This window comes from Triplophysa rosa, linkage group LG11 (assembly GCF_024868665.1).
Source record: "Triplophysa rosa linkage group LG11, Trosa_1v2, whole genome shotgun sequence".
Lineage (NCBI taxonomy): Eukaryota > Metazoa > Chordata > Actinopteri > Cypriniformes > Nemacheilidae > Triplophysa > Triplophysa rosa.
In genome coordinates, this window is record NC_079900.1 from 14,029,076 (window position 1) to 14,047,530 (window position 18,455).

Genomic DNA, 18,455 nt, shown 5'->3' on the forward strand with positions numbered 1-18,455 from the left:
GGATGTTATGTAAGCGTGTGTTCAGTAGACCCTTTGAAGAGAGAAGTTCAGAAATGCCAGACTTTCTATATACATGCAAACCAAGATAAAAAATCATAAAGAAACATAACAACTGTCCTTATTTGTAAACAAGCTGTGGTTCTTTTTTGCCTGCTGTTGTTTATTTTTTCATTTTGTATTATTTTTAGGACATTGCTTGTGCACTAGTGCTATGCAGAATAGGCATTTAAAAATGGACATTTATATTTCTTTCTGATGCACACTCTAAAAAATGCTGGGTAATTTTCAACCCAGTGTTGGGTCAAAAAGGAACAAACCCAACTGTAGGGTGTGGTTTTAAACAATGCTGGTTTGTTTTGTTGGGTCAAATATACATATTTTCTAGGTTTATTTTACCTAGTGCGGTGTTGCAAATAACCCAGAATTATTTTTGAATGTATGCTTTAATCCAAAGCAACACTGCATTCAAGGTAATCAATTAATTTAATCCCTGGGAATCAAACCCATGATTTTGGCCTGCGTTGCACTTTGCTCTGCTATTTCATATTAGTATATTGCTATTGTTTTTTATTTTGTTTGTCTCAAATTGAGCATTGATGCATGATCTCATGAATCCAAGCTTTAAATATTTCATATAGCTTTAAAATTTCAAATTCAAAAATATATATAGCATTATTGTTTTTTAATTGGGGTTCATTATGGCATTGTCACTTAAATCCTTAAAGGTCCAGTGTGTAATTTTCAGGTGGATCTATTGACAGAAATGTAATATAATATACATAACTATGTCTTCAGAGGTGTATAAAGACCTTGCATAATGAAGCGTTACGTTTTTATTATCTTAGAATGAGCTATTTCTATCTACATACACCGCAAGTCCCCTTGCATGGAATTCGCCATGTTGTTTCTACAGAAGCCCTAAACGGACAAACTGCTCTAATGAGCGCGTTTCAGAAATACGTTATATCTCCTTCAGCAAAGAAGCGAAATTGTGATGACATTTTACACTGGGTTCACACCAAACGCGAATTAAGCATTTTGCGAAAGTAAATTACATACAAAGTCAATGCAAAGACGCGTATAGACGCGAACTCGTGGCAGGCAGTGCGAATGACGCGAATCAGGCGGCGCGATTGCCTTGAACACGCGTCAATCTCGTCCTCCACAAAGGTCAAAATATTTATCAGATCGCATCACTCGCGCGAAAATAACGAACTATTCACGCGAGTAATAAAGAGCGTAGAACGCGATTGTTCGCGTTTGGTGTGAACCCAGCATTAGTCCTGTGTCTGCCACCATAGTGCTTCAAAAGGAAGGGGTGGAGTGAGCTGTTGGTTGTAATTCGCAACCTCACCCCTAGATGCTGCTAAATTTCATACACTGGACCTTTAAGCCTATGCTTACACAAATGTTCTGCTCTGATCAAAGGTTGTACTTGACCTAAAAAGTTGGAGATTGCCTGGATTTGGATAAAAACAATGATAAAAAGAGCAAACATTGCTTAACCACGCTTCAGTCCTCTTCCAAATCTGTCTTCTCCATTCTCTCTTTTTACTGGACTAATTCTGGTGTGTGGGTGACAGTGGCTGTTCAGTCTTAGAAGTTTGGCTGTTGTGTTTTGGCCGCAGTTGCTGTTGACTTTTGCGGAATCCTGTGAGATTACTGTAGATGTGAGAGACTTCTTATGTAATATCCAGCGAGAAATGGCTATAATTGCTTGAGTTTGATGGGGATCAGAGAAATTCACTTTTTCGAGTTTCGCATCTGAAATACACCCGGCAACCTGCAGCAAACAGTGTGACCTGCAGCAGTGAGATATTGCACTTACGATGACCTCAATATGTTACACCGTAGAGGTGTTGATGTCATTTGTGATGTGTACAGAAGGACATTTTACATATAGTCAGCTCAGTACATGTCTGTATAGGAGCCATAGCTCCTATACTGTGGGTCTGAAAACGATTTGCTGCTGGATTGTATGACAAGGATTAGGAGTAACACTGGTGTCATAGGCCTTAGCACATTGACCTCACAACTCTGCATTTTTAATTCAGTGAGTGCCTTCTAGTCATCTTTAAAGTACGTTTAGGCATTTGGCAAATGCTTTTTATTAAAAGCGACTTTTACAGTGCATTCAAGGTATACATTTTTATCAATATTTTTATATTATCATCTCTTTAAAATGGTTGATTTTCGTATAAAAATGTCAAATGTTTTGCCAGTCAGTTCAGATAAGGAGTCATTAATTGTTGGATGCAGTATTCCAGGCTGTGTTCTCTGCTTGTGTGGTTTGGCAAATTATGTATCATTCTTTTGTGCAGAGTATACATACTTGAAAAAATAATAGGATTAGTATGGTAGCGGGCCTTTTTAATCATGAATTTGTGCATTATTTCCTCATTTTCAGGAAAGCATGAATTTCGGTATGTTGGTATGGCTTGAAACAGTACATTGAAAACATTTGCAGGGACCTTGATCTACTATGCATTGGACAACCAATGACTCAATTACTCGTGACATGACTATGAAGTCACAGATTCATGTTAACAGCATGGCTGTGTAACACACCCTGCGTCTAATATCTTTCTGATATCATTGGTATCATGCATCATTAAATGCTATAACTAGTAAATAGTACATTGCCATCCTGTAATATGCATATGGCCTTATTTCTCAAAACCTGAGACAAAACCTGAGGCTAATTCGTATGAATTCCTACAATGTCAATCATATAAAAATATATAATTATTAGAAAAAAAGCAATACTGAAGCCCCTCCCCTAACCCCACCCCTAAACCTAACATCACTGGCACGAAAGCAAATGGTACTAAAACGTACACATGAAATCTTACAAATTCATTCAAATTTGCCATCTTGTAAAATAGTTGTGAATACCTGTGATATTTATTTAAGATCCCATGGCTGAGCTCAGGGCATGATGTGTTATCAAACAAAACAGCTGTCAGAACAGATACATGTCTCCTAAGTGCCCTGGTTCTAAACGTCTCTCTCTCTTTCCTTCCTCTAGTCTGTTGCTTTGTGGTGCACAAGCGCTGCCATGAGTTTGTCACCTTCTCCTGCCCCGGAGCAGATAAGGGTCCCGCATCAGACGTGAGTAATGAAATCTCATCCTCTCTCATTCGGTGTCTCTGTCTTTCTAACCCCTCGTTTCCTTTTCTCCTGTTTTCTTTCTGTTTTTATCTTTCCTTGTCAATCTGTCTATCTCACCTATGTAAGAAAGAGAAAAGAGGTTGGGGTACTTGTCGTCCTCGCGTAAATCTAATCAGATGTACTGTCACTGAGGAAGTGTGTGGGACAGCTGGAGCCACGATAACCCTCTGCATTTACAGAATTGTGATGAGAGTTTGGGGCCGTGTTCTCCATGCTGTTTGAGTCAGCCCTGAGTTGTTTACAAGCATTTAAACGAGCAAATTACAGAGTTCATACTGGCGATGAATACATAGGCAGTGAGTTCACGGAGGGGATTTTTCTCTTCAGATCTTCCTTGTGTCATTAATGTTCATGATTATTCTGTTTACGGTGATGAATTCTGTTGTTATTCTTTTGAAATAGTCTGCAAATAGTCCATTACACTTAACTTGCAGTCACACTGTGATACACATTGAAGTGGTTTTGAAGATTTATTAGAAAGAGAGAGAAAACCAACATCTTTAAAAATGATAATAATAGAGAAAATGCGCTACTTGCTTCAGGCAGAACTCTGTACCACCGAGATACTCAGAGATCAGAATACGTTCAGTGCGTGTGGTGAAAATGAATAACGTTTACCAGTCGAATGACAGCTCGCTCATTACAGGAAATGGAGTGATGGTGAATGGGATAGTTACTGGAAATGGCTCTGCTCTTTTGAATCTGTGTAATTATGAACAATACATTTCTGCTCTATCTCTTGGTCGGTTTTTGATTCTTTGTCTGTGTAAACCACATTATTGGGCCATGGGACTTTGAAAAGTAATGTGTTGCATTATCATATTTACACGACCTCCAAATAGCACTTACTAATGATCTTTTATTGGAAAGTATAAAGCACTTTTCTTTCGGTTGAGACTTTATAACAGAAAATCAATACTTGATACAACATACATTCAAAGATTATATGCCTGTAAAGAGAGCACACCGCTGGCAGTATAGATGCTTTTCTGTTGAGACATTGTTAACTTCTATTTGATGTTAAAAAAATGTGTGTTGCTTATATTTAAAGTGATAGAATTTTCATATTTGGCTGAACTGTTATCATTTATTCACCCTCTTGTCATTTCAAACCTGTATGAGTTTCTTCCGCAGAACACAAAGGAAGATATTTTGAATAATGTTGTTAACTGAACAACGGTGGTACCCATTCACTTCTATTGTATAGACACAAAACCAATGCAAGTCAATGGGGATGTCACGATCAGGGCGTGGAAGAACCCAAATGCAGGCAACGGCAGTGAAGGGGTTAACAGATATATTTATTTAACAAAACAGAACAAAAAACACCCACAATGGGGGAAAACAGAACTAAGGAATAAATATAAAACAAAAGACTTCCCACGAGGGGGCAAAATGAAAACAAGACAAATAACTAAACTCAAGGACACGACCAAACGTCTTAAATAATATCAGGCACAAAACTCACAAAACATGATCAGGAACACGGGTAAACGCACAAACACGAACACAACACCATCCAACACAACGCAGTTCACGCAATACAAGAGCACAGGACAAAGAAACAAGAGGGTATATATAGGGAAGACAAACGAGGGATAACGACATGGGGCAGGTGTGGGACATTAAACACTCAGGGAAAGATAACGAGGAAACGAGAGGAATGGGGCCAATGACAAGACACTGGAGAGAACGTATATTATTGTCAAACGGACAATAATATGTTTCTCTCCACACATAACCAAAGACTTTGTCATGGCTCTGCTACAGGACCAAGAAAAACATGACTAAGGAAGCAGAGCCATGACAGGGGACCACTGTTGATCAGTTGTTCTTCAAAATATCTTCTTTTGTGTTCTGCAGAAGTAAGAAAGTCATACAGGTTTGAAATGACAAGAGGGTGAGTAAATGATGACACAATTTTCATTTTTGGGTGAACTATCACTTTAAATGAATTGATGTTATGGTGTACTGCAGTAAACCCATTTAAAGGATGTTTTGTGTCCTTAAGCCTCAGAAGGCTTTAGCCTTCAATAATAAGACACAGACAGCTCTGCTCTTGAGACTAGATGTCATATTTTTCACCAACTTCTCTGTGTACTCTTCTATATAGTCTTTAAACATGATAGCACCGGCGCCTGACAGCCCTGCCATTGACCTTTGCTCCGTCAATTGTCCCTTCCACTCTCAGAAGAGTCTACGGTTGGGTCCTCGCTAGAATACCTTAATATTTACACAGCACACCCAGAAGAGCTTCTCTGGTGCGACTGACACACACTAAAGGTTTCAGTGTTGGTCTGGTGTCATTAGCACATTTCCACACCTCACAGATCTGGCCCTGCCCCAGGTCTTCTCTGAAACACTTCGCTGTTCTCTCATTCATGGAGATAAACGCACCCTTTCATCTTCCTCCAGAGCCACGGAGCTCAGATTCATGGCTAATTCGGTTTTCAGGCTTTTTATTCTCTGTAGGGCTGGAAGAGCCGCCAAAACCTCCTGCGCTCTGGACTAGTAAACCAGCCGTGTTATCAATTTGATGAAGCCTTTGCCTTGTGACATTGTCATTCGTTTTCCTTGTGAAGATCTGCTAGTTAGTCTCAGAAGAGCCACTAAAAGAGGATTGCAGGTATAAATATAGTCAATGTCAAAGACAGGCAAGCAAGACAGACTCTGAGATGTTATCGAAGGGGCTCGTTTTAGGCTTCAATTATAGAAGTGGGCTAATTAGACATTCATCAAGGGATATCTGTACCGGTAGTCTCATTAAACTCACATTCACATCCTAATAGCATCTTCTATAGCACATTAAAGAGATACTTTGGAAAAAAGTTATTTACTCACTTAAAGTGTATGGCTTATTTTCTTCAAAGGTGAATTCATCATTTATGTTTTGTAACTCCAGTCTTCATTCACTTGATACAGTATGGAAAAAGTGTCCAGGAGATGTTGGTCAAGTAAATTTTACTCATCGTTTGTTTGTAAATTTTATTTAAGTAATGCTTCTAAATATACTTAATATTTCTTTACAAGAGTACTAGTTATCTTTTCCTCCATAATCTTTACTTGTTTGTTTTTTGTAAATATTACTTGAAATCATATATGAGGTATTAATATGTGTTAAGTTGAATGTATCTGAACTTCAAAAACGCTGACAGGCATTTCACAAAAATACTTTTATTCAGAGTTTGAATTCAAATATTTAACAGCTTATTTAAAAAACAGAGAAACAAATAAAACAAGTTAATCAAATAAAACAATTCAGATCCATTAAACCACCTTCACATTTCCTCTGGCATCAGAGTCCAATCCGTTAACGTTAAGTTAACATTACCTGTGGAACCGATGAACATGGATGTTAATGCCACAATTAGATTATTTGTCATTTACAATTCAAATGAATTTATTGACCTTAATGCATTGAACATAGGCTAACGTTATAACAAATTTTAAATGTTAGAACAAATTAGTTCAAGATCCACCATTCTATCTGTAACAACAACGCCAGTTCAGAGCTAGCTAAGGCAGAGTTAGCTACGGCTAAGTTAACACTCACATACAGTAGGCTACAGCAAGTTTATCAATATCATATTGGTTTGGTTATATACGGAGCTTAAACTTGATTTAAATTGATGAATATGCATTACACGCAAGTTATTTGTCTAAGTTACGTAATGTTAGACATGCGAGACTTGGCACTTATCAAACTGAACACTGTCAACATTAATAGCTTAACTTAGCAACACGTTAATTATATTATCCATGTGCATAATAAAAAACAACCGCGTTTGCAAACGTTGTCCAGAAATGTTAGCAATACCGAGACTCAATAACAAGAACTCGAACTCAAACAAACCAGCGAAAATAAAGTTTATTAACGTTGCACTATGCTGCAAATGTTACTACATGATTTAAAAATAAAACATTTAATGACTTACCATAGTTTAATAACCTCAGGCGCTGAAAAATGTTCCATTGGGCAAGCTTTCCTGAGGCTCTGCGCGCCATTTGTAATGTCCGAAGTGCGCACGTGCAGCAGTTATATGGCTGTGTGGAGTATATCTTACTTGCGTTCATCAGTTTTATACATCGCTTAATTTAATGACAAAACACCAAGTTAATATTACTTGGCATTTTCATTTAAATGTACTTATGTATTAGAGCACAAATAATTACAAAAGAACCTCAAGTAACACATTGAATTAAACGCAACCTTTTAAAGTAGAAAGACAAAATACAACTTGCTTGTAAAACATACTCAAGTAATGCTAGCTTTATTTACAAACTCAAAAAATAATTTTTTACAGTGTACACCACATATCTTACTTCGATTATGCTTACTGCGATTATGAGCTTAATCGCATTATTTAGATCTAATTATTGCGTTTGCAGTGCAAGTAAAGTGTAATCACAATATTGCCAAAATCCTATTATAAAACGGTCAGTTCTGGTCCTTGATTCTGATTGGCTGAGCGGAGTTCTAAGCCGTTATAAAATACCTCATTATAAAACGGTCAGTTCTGGTCCTTGATTCTGATTGGCTGAGCGGAGTTCTAAGCCGTTATAAAATACCTCAATATATAACGGCTGACCGCACCACATAGCCTAAATATCATTTTATTTACTTTATTTTATGAAACCTTGCTAAGCATATGGAATAACCGTTTTATACAAGCAATAAGCCCCGCGAAGCAGTGGGTTACAGTGCATTTTATAACAGCTACGGGGTTTTACAACGCCCTTTTACAACGCCCTTAGCTGTTATAAAATGCACTGTAACCCACTGCTTCGCGGGGCTTATTGCTTTATTATAATCGCATTATGAGGGTGCATGTAAACATAGTCTATGTGCATATTTTCCTCACTGTCCTATTCTCCTTCTCATGTTGCGTTTTCTATTAAAGAACTTGTCAAATGCCAGCAGTTGGCTGTGATCACTTCAACAAGCATCAGTGTCTTTAGCACATTTGATCAAGGGTGTCTAAAACCCACTGCTTTCTTTGGAAATTAAACATTTCCTCTCTCTCTCAATCTCATGTTGTAAGGATTAATTCACTACCTTAATAAACCAACAAAACGAGTGAAGTATGTGTTCAGTGTGCACCAGCCATTATCAGATATAGAGTAAAAGAGCTTTCCAGTTTATCCACTCAGCCTTGTCAGTTGTCACATTTTTAAGAAATGCTGCAGATATAGCCACACAGCTCGACTGGAATTGGCTACAATAGAGTACCTCAGAGATGATGTATTTTTGTAGGCCAACCTGGAAGTTAGCGCCGCAATGGTTCCCTCGACCAAAAGCCTATGTTTACACATTTTGTCTATGAAGATAATCTTTACAAATTAAAACAACATTTTTTACTTTTGAAGCCTAAATACTATTGTCATAAGTAAAAAGCTAGCATGATGCTATAAACAAACTACACTACAGTCCCTCGACACAACCTCACCACCACCAAACCTCCGAAAACTTTTTCAAACTTGATAAAAAATATGTTTCCAGGTAAGTAATTACTCAGTGAATAAATCCCCATCCATGTTTTTGAGATTTGTGCCCATGTTGCATTATTTGTAAGATTTATATGCGTGATGATGTCTAACGTCCCCACCAAAGGAAGTAGTCGCTTTTAGCAACTTGTTAGCAACAGCCGTTTTAAAGATACAATAAAGGTTTAAAAAAATCACAAACGGGTTATACCTGGTGTATTTTATGTCATAGATTAAAACGTAAAACTATTTTGAGGTTTTGTTAACCACAGATCTTAGTTCAGGCAATTTACAAAAAAAACAGACTTTGAAGCGATGCAACCAGAAGTGCTAAAATGCTAACTGGCCTCCGGGGTTTGCATACAAAAATATGTAATCTCTGCGATACTCTGTAGACAAGCCAGTTGTTCTGGTGCTGTTGTTTGCAGAGCTTGTTAGCAGCATCTGTACCTGTGGCCCGCTGCAGGCTTTTGTCATATACTGACAAGGATGGAAAAATGGACAAAAGCTATTTTAAAGGCGAAGTGTGTCCAATCTTCTTACAGTGCTGTATAGTTTTCAGGTAGGTTCTTCCAACCATCTTGGAGATGTTATACTGTTTATATGAATTTTTCTTTATGCAATTCCAGATGAATTCATGTAATGACTGGATGATGGTGTGATCAGATCTCTGTGTGGGCCATACGTCTGTTGTAGCACTTAATAATAAAGTGCATTGTGTGAACGATTAATGGCAAAGCAAGTTTGGAAATCTAAATTGATATTTGGGTAGTTGACGAAATCGAATACGGCGTAAAAAATATTTTTTTTGTAAAACACCATTTCTGAAGAATAAATACACATATTTATGTAGGGTGAAGTCTGAAGTTTCAGAACATATAAGGTGTCACTTAATTAGTCAACTCTTTCACTGTTTTTTCTTTATATTTTTACTAAAATGTCCTATGGTGTGACATGGCAAGAATTAAGAAAAAAGTATCTTAATATCATATACAGAGAGAGAGATGTATTCATCATTACACCGCGTCCTAACCAAACACAACGCGACGCGTGGACAGAGAAAAACTGTTCTGATTGGCTGTGTTTTGTGATCGATTGTCGCGTCCCGCCCCTTTTTCGCGGTCGGTATGGACAAACAAATTGCTTATCGCAGGAATCTCATCGCATCGCGTTTTGTTAGGATGCGGTGACTCTTATTTTCATGAAGTGTTATTTATTTACTATGAAATTGTGAAATTACATTATTTTTTCTCCATGACTTGTTTGTTTTCAATAAATATGAGACATATTTTACTGTCATCCTTTCAAAACTGCTAAAAATTATACCATTTTATACAATACCCAAACGGTTCTTTAAGATATTATGAGATAAAAACAAATTTCTGGTTATTTTATGTGTGTCACACCAAAGGACAGAAATGGTATTGCTTTAAATGAGAAAGTGAGAGGTATTGCACTTTTTTATTTGACTTTGACAATGTTTTTAAAATGTGTAGGTATAAATTAATAAATTCATAACAATCTAAGGTAAAAAGGAAGGAAATTTCCAAATTGTTTCCCCCAGAAAACATTTTCTATGTCAGTCAATCAATATGTTACTGAAACTTTTCTAGTGTCTCCCTACTGCACAGCACAGCCAACTGATATTCAAACTATATTCATTAAGATTTGTCTACATTTTATAAAGTATAAGGCTGCTCTTTCTATAAGGAATCATTTAGATTTTATTTTCTTTCTGTGTCATTCTCTTAGGATCTCCTCCCTTCTGTGTGAATCATTGTTAATTTTCTCTCTATAGATCCATGTGCTCTCTCTTCCATTCATTTTCTACCTCAGTTCTTTCTGTCTCAAAACCAAAGAAGTACTACATTTTATTTATTTTCATGACACTTACAACAATACATTTTCTGCAAAAACATCAAAACATGCAAAAATGTTAACTATTAAATTTGAGAACACCACAAATAATCAAAAATGAATAAGAAATTAGTTAAACAATTATTATTAAATTGTTTAAAATGCTTCTTAAAAAGACCTTGTCCTCTTGTGTTACATTATCTGTCACACCGAAGGACGTTTCAGCCTTTTGTCTCAGCTAATGTCCTTGCTGTTTCTAGCTAACCTGTCAACAGCAGTTAGCAAAAATAATTAGCATTATTGTCCATGATTATTTAGTTTAACATATCATTTTTTAAATAAAATATGTAATTTCGGGGCGTCACACCAAAGGACAACATAACACTTTTATAGTGGTTCCAAAAAAGTGAAATATTTTAACAATTATAAGACAAAAATTGACCATGTATGTCATGTGCCTCATAGGGGCTTCAGTAACATGATCATGAATGTCACACAAGAGGACATGGTTTTCAGTGATAAAATGTATCAAGTTCCTACACTTTTAGAAATATAGGGGTGGAAAAAAAAGATTGCCATTTACTAAAACAGACACTATATATTAACATTTTTATGCTTTCTTTTCATTTTTAAAGTTTTAATTTACTGAACCATGCTTGAGACAGTCATAATAACAAAGCAGTTTAATACAGTAACAACAGGTCCATGTAAGACAAAGATATGCTTAGCCATTTATTGCATTTTAAATGATGACAATACTAATCATATTCAATTTAATCTTGTGTGACAGTGAAAATGCCACGTCACGTCAACAACCCATTTACTATTGATACATTTATTTATATTATGTATTTGTGTCAGTTGTAAATGTCAGTTTAGGTATGTACTGTATATAGATGTATTTCATTACTGTTGCAGCGCAATAGTACCCCTTAAATGTAAGCTTTTAGCTCAAGTGCAGTTTGTCACTGTTTACATTTGAATAATCTAATGTTCTTCATATTATCCTGCTTCGAACTGGCTAGAAAATAATTTTGTGATGCTTAAATGTTTTTGAAAGACACAATAAGACCCCCTCAGGCTTTTCCTCAGATTTTGCCATTCATAAAGCTTAACCCTTTCTAGAAATGTTCACGCCATCTCCCACTCCCCGCTGTCATTATTGAAAATCCCAGGGATAGTCATGGATGTGCCCACATGATCTGCCAGAAGTGGGTGATGTCTATAAATACCCTCCCACACCGGTTGCATGCTCTCATGGGGTGTTGATTTAATAAGGCCAGGCAGGCATTTGCATAAACAGTTTTTTTGTGCCAGTCACACTTCCCCTCCGATTGGATGATTTACCTTTCATGGCGATTGGCATGGTGGTATAAAGAGAAGGAGACGTATCAAGATGTATTCATGTGTAAGCGTGTTTGTGTGGATGCGCTGCTCTGTGTGAACATGCTCCAGCTCCAGCCATTGTGTGGATATTTAAAGAGCGGCTTCAAGGAGAAACCAAACGTCACTCTGTTGCCGAGCAGTGTTGCTGTTTGCTTGTCAGAAAGCATTAAGACCAAAACCTGGCTGGGCTGGACTGATCAGATCTGAGGGGGTCTGTGATGTGTCTGTAGTCAGATCTATTTTTCTTGCTCTTACACACACACACACACACACACACACACACTTCTCCGCCCGGACCTTATTATTGCTAATGAGTGCTTTTTTAACCATTTTCACATTTCCCCATGTGTGATTACATAACAACGATGTTACCTTAATCCAAGACTTGTTTTTTCGATGTTTGATATGGTTCCTTGCTTTTTTATATCTTTTTTCTAACAATAAACTGTAAAACTCCGACAGTGCCATTTCACTTGCACAATTTCATAAATACTACCCACAATCCTCCTGTCCAACATGAGAATCCACAGCTGCTAGTACAGAAAAGTCATCTACTGTCTCAAATATAGTGAAAAAAGAGAAAAGTAAGTCTGCGTGTGTGTGTATTTCGAAGGAGATACTCTGTTTTCTGAAGTCTATTTTTTCCTCCAGCCAGGCGCCACGACCGCCACAAACTCTCCCTCCAGCAGGTACCAGCCTGTTGCCGGGTGATGGGCTTTGGCTATCACCATGGGAACCCTCTGAAGGCCACCGGGTGGGAGGGGTCTGTTGCGATGCATTTCTATCGCCTCTCTTCTCGTTCCAATTGAACTCCTTTGTACAGAACTCCCTGCACCCTCTGATTCGGTACTGATTGTTCGATGAGTCAGTGAGCTGCATGCTGTGTGAGAGAGGTGGGAGGATTCTACATGCAATCTTTCTGAAAAGAATCTTTGTTGCATCATGAAAAAACAGCAGTGTTTTCTTCTAACAGGCATCAGATGCACATAATGGCATTCGTATGAGGGCTTAGGTGAGATGATTATGGAAAACTTGCTCATGAGCACTAAACATCGTGGATTGAAGTGCAGCTACAGAGTTTCCTCCAGTATTGTAATGCAGCAATTAAAGGTCAAACCGTTTGACCTTTGACCCCTTTTGCATGACGTGAGTGAAGATAACAGTTCCAGCTTTGCGCTTAAGTTTGTAATTTTTTTGTAAGGAGTTTTCCAGGTCTGGAAATTGTATGACAATTACAATCAAAAGTTAAATAGTAAATATTTTTAGAGGATGCTCAGTTCATGAATGACTGGAAATTTAAGGAAATATATCAAAAGTCCAAGTCAAAAGGAAAAGGAACATTGTAAAAAACACAAGTGATCTTCAACGGCTCAAAATTTCCTTTTTCCTTCTGAGATGGCAAACAGTCTTGGCCAGAATTTTTGTATGTAAAAATATGTTCTCACTCTTAACAGAGTGCTTCCCACTTTCTTGAGTTCAAGTACCCTCGTAAAATTGGCCTTCCTTAACGCTTTCTGTTATCCACTGTATGGTATGAGTTGAAGCCCTGACATGAGTCGTGTATCACCCGTGTATCATTCTTTGTCCTGTCGCTGGCTTTGCTCATTGATAAAGTAGCTTGTTACTGACAAGTCTACACTCATAAAAAGGATAATATTGTTAAAGGTGTTAAAGGGGTCATATGGCTCGAATATGTGTTTTTCTGTGTCTTTGGTGTGTTATAAGTTGCCCATTCATGTATTAGACACGTAAAATTGCAAAAATTAAAGTGTCGGAACAAAAAATGCATTCTATCTAAAAGTGAATGCTCACCCAGACCTGTCTGAAACGCCTCGTGTAACCACACCCCCACAAATCTACGTCACGATCAGTACAATTGTACTGTCAGAACAATTGCTTTGGAACCTGATGTTCTAAATATGGTAAGAGGCGTCACATTTCCGTCACACGCTTGCAGTATTCAACCAATCACTACACTGGTTAACTGGCCAATCATAGCACACCTCGCTTTTCAGAGCGATGAGCTCTGTAAAAAATCTGTGTGTTTCAGAGAGGCGGGGCATACAAATCGTTTTTGAACCTTAAATCGTGTATACACATTGCATTACATCTAAAGCAAACGATAATATTTGTTTTAGCCGTGTCATATAAACCCCTTTAATATGAACACATTTGTTATGCTATTTAACACATTTTGTGTTGATTTAGGGTAAAATAAATGAAAGGGACAACACAAGTTGTGTTAAAGTAACACAAAATGTGTTGTCTCAAAAAATAACAGAGATGTGTTTAGTTAATGTCAACACATTAACGTGCTGTCCTTAACTGAACAATAAAAGGGCCAGATTTACGAACAGCTGCCGCAAGCAAACGCCTCTATTATCAGAAAAAGTAAACTACTGTTGGTAGTAAGACATGCAGTGAAAATTACACTGCTGTTTTTGTGATTTACCTTATTGCTTATGCAATTACTGGAGTGTTCTCCTCAGATGTAGACTTTATGGGAGGAGAGTATTTAAATGAATAACGCAATGTGAGTTACTAAGGTTTGTGCTCGTCATTGTATTGGTATTTGTGGCTTTATTTAACGCCCATAAAAAGCATGTCTTAAACTCTGTGCTATTTTGCGCTGCTCTTAGTAGATTGCTTTGGTCATTAAGGGAATGAGATATTGTGCCTGTGTTTTTAATGTGCGCATTGTTAGTAAACCACCCGCAGAAATTTCCACTCCCATCTGCGTTTTTATGAAATTTCGCTCTCTGGCTATTTTGCCCCATTTAGTAAATGTGGTCCAAAAAGTTGTTGTTTTTAACATAGCTGTTTTAGACTGTACACTAGCCGGGTTTCCATCCAAAGTTGCGAATTTAGCTTATGCGCAAATTGGAATATCGAATAAAACATTCGCGATAAAGCCACCGTTTCCATCCAACTAGTCAACCGTCACTTCCTAATGAACTGGCACTAAATATCAGTAAGAAAAGGAAGCCACTGAATATAATAATTTTCATACTGTATATAATAATTACTTGCGCAAGCAGACGAAACACAATAAATGCGGTGCTTTTGTGGATGCTTCTGTGAGACGATTACAGAAATACTTTGACGACTTTGCTCAGATATTTAAGAATGACCATAATAACATTTCAGATGCTGTGCAACAAGATCAGTACTGTGGTTAGTCACGTTACGCCATCTCATAGTGCAGTTACATGACTTTCTGGAGGAATTTATTCGGCAAATGCGTTTCCATCTACCATTATTCACATTAATCCTTTTTCGCAAAAAAGGAAAACCACCTCAGGCGAGTGTAAAACCTTTTTTGCGAATTAACGGTTTTTATATTAAAAATTTGCTATTTCCATCAATCGTTTTGATGCGAAACTTCAAAATGTGCATTAAACCAAGGTGATGGAAACCCAGCTACTGTCACAGTACTAGTTATGTTGGTAGTGCAAGAAGGTCTTCCATTTTTGACAACTTTAAGAAGCAGAACTGTTGTGTGTAGTTTAATTTGACTATGATAATAACTATTTCCTGTGTTACCTTTGCTGTTTACTGAAGAGTTATTTTGGGTTTTCTCAAACACCTGTGTTTGTCACAGTGGATTGAAAGCTTCACGCATGAGAAGTTACAATCTTATCATACAACTCCCTCCTGTATCCTTTGTCACACACAGAGATGTGTACATGACAGTCAGCAGGACAATTTAAAAAACATGTTTATTTTGCTTATCTCTTTAGTTTAGGTTAGTTTTTAATTTGGTTTCTTTTTTAGACAGTGCTAATTAATAAATGCAGTTCTGTCCTTGATGTCTCAGTTTATCCCCTGATTTGTGTTTGGAAGCCACTTTGGTTGTAATGTCCACAGCTAAACGGCAGTATTCTCATCAGTGTATTATCAGAATGGCAAAGCCAACATTGTGAATATTTTTCATTTGACTTTCATGAGCAGACAGAGTGCCAGTCCTCTCAGCTTTCACTTTAATGAAGGCTGAATGATGAACAAAGCGTCTTGCATGATCACATGTGCTTTGAAGAGCGAGGGGCTTGATCAGAGGACCTCACACCTGCAGTCATCCCCATAGAACAGGGTTGTGTCCAGTTTTTGTGTCCGTTTCACATTCAGCAGACAAGCTGCTTGTTGTAGGAAATGTATTTATTATTATTATTATTTATTGTTATGGACGTGGCAGACAATTTTATCCAAAGCGACTTACAGTGCATTACAAGATACAAGTTTTTAGGGATCGAACCATGACCTTTTGCTCGTAGTTAAGCTACTGCAGTGGAAACTGTAGATAATAAGGAAACAAAAAAAGTTAATATTCATAGTCCCTAAAATGATATTAGAAAATCAAACGTTTGCTTGTTGGGTATTTTGGCATTGGTAAACATGTTTTGTCATGAATGAGTGTTGTCTGGAGGAAGTGTTTTAGATTTAGATTAGTTTTATTTTTTCTCAAAGATAATGCTATGATTTGGTATGACACAGCTGGTTTTTCCTCTAAGTGCATCTCTGTTTGGACACGCCTCTTGTGTTCAAATGAATTGCATTTCAGTGTTTGATTGTTTGTGCTCTGCGCCCTCTGTCCCAGCTGTTTAAGTAGACAGTGAATTATAATACAAAAACAAATAATACAAATAAATAACAGTAGGTCTGTTGTTCTTGTTATGGGTGAATTAGTGTTGTCCTGCAGGGGTCAGTGTTACAGGGTGGCATTCGCCTCTGTTTAATCAGATGATGATACTATAAATGCCCCTAACAACTGCACCTACTTTGCATTTCCCATCCCTCATCATAGTCACATGTTCGTATTAATGTCCTCTGTGCTACAAGAGATTGCTTCTGTTTGTAGTTTCATGTGATTTAACAGCTATGTTGGGATTAGTTAAAATATTTTTCCTGTGGGTATGTTGTTGCACGACTGTTTGAAACTGACTTCACCTCGGACATCGAATTAAAGATGAAAAGAGTATGAAGTGCATGTAAGCAGTTAATGTGAAGCCATATTGTGGTTTGGACTATATAGCCATACCCCCCCACACACACTCTCTCTCCCTTGCCTCATCCACCTACTCCATCTCTCCATTTCATCATGCCGAGAGCATTATTATCACCTCTGCTTCCCTACACAGTGTGCTCTTGGATGCAGGGCAGCCTCTGTAAATGGACTCTGACCTTCTCATTCCATATTCTCTTCTACTGTAAGAGTATGTAACACAGTCCTGTGAACAATGTGTGTGGTGCAGAATCTCCGGTGCGTGTGCCCGGGCCAGAAGCCACACTGAAACTGCTCTCTTTTGTGTGCGGGTGTCATCGCTGCTATGAGCTCTATTCAGAGGGTGAATATTAAAAGAGCTTCTTATGAATAGGGAGCCATATAAAAGCCCCTGCTTGATATTAATAATGGATATAGAGCTTTGGGGGGAGGCAGCCAGAAAGAGATCTTCAGTGTGCCAGCGTTCCAGTTGACTGTCTGTGCCCTGCTGAACTGGTGCTCTTGTGTCGCTCAGGTGTCAGTGGGGCGGAGCGATGCAGATAAATAGTTATATTTTGGTATTTTCTGCATTTTGATGACATTTGTAACCCCCTATGTGAAAATGCAGCTAAAGTCAGTTTTTGTGGTTTACTGTTTTCTACATAAAATCATCCTACATAATGTGAAAAACATTCTGGGAAAATTATAACCTTGATATCTTTGATATTGACTGAGTAAGGCCATGTCAAAGATTGAAATCATAGTGAAATGAATGGTTGTTTGGTTGTTGAAACTTTGATGCTCGTTATCTCATAATTAGATTATGAAAATTTAGCCTGGTTTACATAGGCAGGGTCACATTTGACATATAGCTTCACGTTTATTGATTTGGTCTGAAATTGCACAGAAAAAAGACAAATAATTGCTAAATTATTATTATAGATTATTTTGCAATTTAATGCATATGCACCAATATAACAGTACGTAGTCCAAAAATAAAGTATTTTCCTATTTCCTATTATTTTTTGTACAGTAAATGAAAATACCACATGTGGTTTTCCATGTTTTGAGCGATGAAGCAAACAAAAACAGACAGTTTAACATTATTCAAACTTACCATGGCTAAAACCATCTCTCCTTAAACTACCCAAGAATCCTCTGGGGCCACAGCGGTCCTGTAGCTTATCAGGTAGACCATGGCACAAGCAAGCCAAAGATCATGGATTGATTCCCAGTTTACACACAAACTAGTACTGAATACAGTTTGAGTCACCTTAGATAAGAACATCTTCCAGAAGCGTTTCATGTAAATATTTGAATGTGTGAAGAGCTGGCCAGGTTTGTTTTGCTTGGAGCTAAGTATATAGGCCTTGAACAGATGGAGATGGTGTATAGTAAATATAGATTTTTTTTCTTCTTGCACAGCTGTCATGTAAAATTGTACTGTAGGGTACACTATGAACTGCGGATGCTGTGCCAGTCTATTCGCTTTTTATAGACATGGATTTGTTTTGTACTTTATGATCATTTCTAATTATTACCTCTTGACCAAGCTGAATATTGTCTTTACTCGCTAACT

At 37.5% G+C, this 18,455-nt stretch overlaps 1 protein-coding gene across 2 annotated transcripts in view; it reads left to right on the forward strand.

Annotated features, from left to right (window-relative positions):
• Positions 1–18,455, forward strand: part of prkcbb (protein kinase C, beta b) — a 105,728-nt gene that overhangs the window by 25,632 nt on the left and 61,641 nt on the right. For both annotated transcript variants that reach the window (XM_057345021.1, XM_057345020.1), the window contains exon 3: positions 3,029–3,111. In XM_057345021.1, the coding sequence (XP_057201004.1) occupies positions 3,029–3,111 (83 nt within the window). The remainder of the gene's footprint in view (positions 1–3,028; positions 3,112–18,455) is intronic.